This window comes from Pristis pectinata, chromosome X (genome assembly GCF_009764475.1).
Source record: "Pristis pectinata isolate sPriPec2 chromosome X, sPriPec2.1.pri, whole genome shotgun sequence".
NCBI classification, from domain to species: Eukaryota; Metazoa; Chordata; class Chondrichthyes; order Rhinopristiformes; family Pristidae; genus Pristis; species Pristis pectinata.
The window spans coordinates 14,297,879-14,302,187 of NC_067450.1; the positions used below are offsets into that span (position 1 = coordinate 14,297,879).

Sequence of the window (4,309 nt, forward strand, 5' to 3'; positions counted from 1 at the left end):
ATCCCAATTGCTGCAAGAAATCCGCTTCTAATTTAACCCACTGTTGTGGTGAGGTTTTTCGCCTTTGCATTTCTAATTGGATCTCTGAACTTAACATAATCATCCATATCGGAAATTTACCTGAGATGGCGTCATCTGTTTGCTACCATTTTTGTAATACTATTATCACAGCTGTGAACCCTTGTCCCCGTGCAGGTCGTAAAGGGTATAAAATGTTGCGAACATATCGTCTCAAAATTTCATTCGAAGAGATTGTCTACAACATAAAGGGACACGGCAAAACCGAGAAAGATGCTTGAAGTGTATTACAGTGTCGAGAAAACATTGTATGTCATCATCGCCATCATTGGGGTCCCTGGTAAGCGAACGCAACAATTCAAGAACTTCGTGTGTGAGCTGTTAATGAGAGTTTTCTTTGCTTTGTGTATCTATAAGCTACTCGATCTGCGACCATCATAAAAATATCACGTTGTTCATGGACATACTTTGTAGCCCCTATCGTTCCACACTGCATTCAACCACGGGATGAAAACCTCTTCGTGAAACATACAGAAACCCTGAAAATGTAAACACTGCCTTCAGTGAGACATTATGCACTGTTGTGCCAGAGCTCAGGGCTGGAAGCTCCTCAGAAGGCTTTAGTAAGAGGGTTTACATTGGTAAGTTCACTGACGGGATAGGTATCACAGAGTGAGCATGTCACAGGAAGATGACAAAGAGTGACTCACAAACTGGAAAGGACCACAATTATGAGTAGATGTGTATTGCTGGGAGCGCCGCTCAGTGCAGAATTGTATTCACAGTGGATCTTAAACCGGGGTGGATAAACTGAACCAGTAACAGTGTATTATTGGGATGTCTTCCATTGCAAAAGTAAACTTGGCAACTAGATTTGATGATCTCTATCAGTGAGTGTGTCTAACCTGGGGTAGATATCTGGAGGAAGTAGAATTTTACTCAGTTCGACAGTATTTTCTTCTGGACACCACATGCATCTTGTCTTCGGTGTGAAGTTCTCGCTTCCCTTCAGATGCTAGATTTCCAGCAGAGTCTTTTTACACGGTTGGTCCAGGTCAAATCTATAAATCTGCTTCCATCAAAGGCTGTGAGAACAATAAAATTGACATACCCACCTGCAGAGAGGCTGTAGTTTCTCATCGTTGTACATCGTTAAGGACATTTCAACACCCTTTTTTTCCTTGATCCAGTCAAGTCGTTGGCAGCTGGAGTCAGGTTTAGTCATGTTAAAAGTCTACCCACTCTTCGGATGGAAACTTAAATAGAGCCGGCGCTTTGATTCTGAGAATATGTGTTCTGTAATCCATACAGTCTCTTCCTTCTGTTTCTCCAGTGAATTTATTGTCAATTACAATCCTGTCCCGTGTAAAATGCGGCCTCTCCACCTGCACCATTCGCTACCTAGTGGCCATGGCAACGGCAGATCTCATGGTCATTATCACGGAGGTCATTTTGCATCGGATCAACAATCATTATTTCCCCGTGAGTTTCCTCAACATCACTCCTGTGTGCAGTGCGAGAGTTGTCTTGTCCCGTATCGCCCTGGACATTTCTGTTTGGTTCACCGTGGCTTTCACATTTGATCGATTAGTCGCTCTTTGTTGTCAGAAGCTGAAAACAAAATATTGCACCGTGCAAACCGCAAACTCAGTTCTCTCAACAGCCGGAATTCTGCTCTGTCTGAGAAATGTTCCCTTCTACTTCACACTTGAACCGGGGGAATTAATTGACAATGTACCTTGGTTCCTTGTTGTGAAACCAAGTTACTACACTGATCCGTGGTGGATAGGATTTGACTGGTTCGATACGGTTTTAACTCCGTTGAACCCGTTCGTTGTAATTCTGATCCTCAACGGTTGGACAGTCAGCCACATTTTAGTGGCCAGTCGGGTCCGTAAGGGGCTGAGGGGTCAGTGCAATGGGGAGAACCGCAGTGATCCGGAGATGGAGCGCAGGAGGAGGTCTGTGATTTTGCTCTTCGCCCTCTCTGGCAACTTCATCCTCCTGTGGATGACGACTGTTGCACAGTTCCTCTATTATCAGATCACAGGAAACGGTGGAGAGTGGAATAATTCCGAATATATATTTTATAAAGTCGGATTTTTGCTGAGTAATTTAAGCTGCTGCACGAACACATTTATTTATGTGGCGACTCAGTCCAAATTCCGGGTGCAGGCGCAGAACGCGGTGAAATATCCTATCACGTCAGCGTTCCTGCTCATTTTTGAAACCCGCAGTTGAGCTGAGTCCCGAGGCGACCGCAGTGTCTTGCGTTCCGTCTCATTTCTTAAAATCCGCGCTGCAATCCTCAAGACATCAACTTTGAAGATCCAATCAGCATTCAGCTCCTGAATTTCGATCCAATTAGACCAACAACTTCCGAACAAGATCCATTCCAACCAATTACTTAGGCTGGTGAAATCCACCCATAAAGGCCGTGGTCAATGACCCTCCTCTCATAATGCGTAGAGAACTTTTCCCTGTATCAAAAGAATGTCCGGTGTCACTGATCTTTCGTCATCAATCACTGCTCCCAATCGGTGGATGCTGCTGCAACAGATGATACGTTGGAACCTGTCGGGCGTATCGCAGCTGGCTACCAGTCAGGAGCTCACATATCTTTAGGGCCGATTTCTTCAAATCCATTTGGTTGCTTTGATTCCAAGTCACTTGGCTTACAATTGAGACCAGATGGCAGGTTAGTTGGGCCAGTCTCCAGTTTCACCAGTACGGATATGGACCCCTGAAATCATCACCAAACTGCCGGATGACGGCGAGAGTTCAAATGATAAAAGCTGGTGAGCTGTGTTCCATGGCTTTCAGATTGTGCGCATGGATGCATGGAAGACAGTCAACTCGGGGAGGCATCGTAACTCTTCCCATACTCGTGTCCTGGGTGTAAAAAGAGAACATGTCCTTCGCTTCATGGGCTCTTCCCCAAATGGTTCAACAGTTGTCACATCGCAGTCCTGTGTGGTAAAGACGTCTCTGGCGACAGGGGACAGCCTTGGCGGGCCGCGACACCGTGTAACCTCTTTGTTGCTGTCGAGAGACAAAACATTCCTTGACTCAGAAAGGAGGTCCGATTTCCTTGCCTAATGCCTTCGAACACCAACTGGTTGACAAAATTTCCGCAGCTACATGCTTGCCGTCGTTTGAATTCCGGACAACTGGTTTCGTTCAAATCCATGAGGCTTACCTGGGGTAGACGCGGTATCGACGAGCCCAGGATTGACATACAGCTTTCTGTCACATGAACTGTGAAGTGAGAGACTGGAGAGGTGCGGGTCCAAATCTAACAACGATAAGCTGGAGTGTAAAAGCAGATTACTTGACTGGAGAGTGTATCTGGCCGTATGCGGAGAGATCCTTCCACAGAAATACTCAGTTGTTTCAAAGCTTTGCGAATTTTAGTTTCCCCAGCCGGGGCAAGCATCCTCTCCCCAACACTCCTGTTGAGCCATGTATGAATCTTGCACATTTCATCCAGCCCAAATCCTATTCATCTGAAGTCATGGGGAAAAGAGGCCTTGACTACTCAATGCTTCCTAAAATGACAGAGCTGCCATTCCAGCAACGAATCTGCTGAAACTAGTCGGCATCAACTCCATGTATAGAAAGCGTGCCCCGTTTTAGGTCAGGAAACTCGATATAATAGTCAAGACGTGCTCTTATCAAGGTCCACGTAATGCGTAGCACAGGTTCTTCTCATTTAATCAAACATCCCAATAAATATTGGCACGCAATTCGGTTTCTTAAATGTCTTCTGCATCCGCATATTCACTGAAATAATAATTCCCAGTTACCCTACATCTCTGAAATAATCTGTGTCTTTCTACCATTTCTGACTACATTCGTAGCCGACGCCTTCTTAAAGGCGTGTTCCTCCTTCGCACTACTTATCAAATTAAGTTCCATTTAACTTCGCACCAACTGCAAGGCAACGGCTGTACTACGATTAAGACTCCCAACCAAACCCCAGACGCAGATTGTGAATAGTTCGAGCGGAAGCCGCGAGCCCTTAGATGCATTTTCCACAAGACAATCTGCACCAATCGTTCCAGAATCAATGAAATTTCGCATCCGATCACCCAAACATCAGTTACCTCTCTTGTCATTTCATTCAAAACTGACATCATGTCAGCTTTTTGGATTTCTCTGTGTTCCCTCAATTAGCATCTATATTAATACGTGTTCCTTTCATATTTGTTGGAGGGTTTTAGTGTCTTATTCCGTAGATTAAATTATTGGTTCCATTCCTCTGTGATTGACATATTGATATTTATAGCTT

General features: G+C 44.9%; 1 protein-coding gene across 1 annotated transcript; it reads left to right on the forward strand.

Annotated features, from left to right (window-relative positions):
* The first annotated feature begins 291 nt into the window (after positions 1-291).
* Positions 292-2,259, forward strand: LOC127566915 (probable G-protein coupled receptor 139). Its single transcript, XM_052009435.1, has 2 exons — positions 292-358; positions 1,352-2,259. The coding sequence occupies exons 1-2, from the start codon at positions 292-294 to the stop codon at positions 2,257-2,259; spliced, it is 975 nt and encodes a 324-aa protein (XP_051865395.1).
* Positions 2,260-4,309: the final 2,050 nt, after the last annotated feature.

Excerpts from the sequence above, each read along its gene's own strand:
- LOC127566915 (XM_052009435.1), top strand. The coding sequence starts at position 292 with ATGCTTGAAGTGTATTACAGTGTCGAGAAAACATTGTATGTCATCATC. Across the intron at positions 359-1,351 it reads CGCCATCATTGGGGTCCCTG|TGAATTTATTGTCAATTACA; the intron begins GTAAGCGAACGC and ends CTGTTTCTCCAG.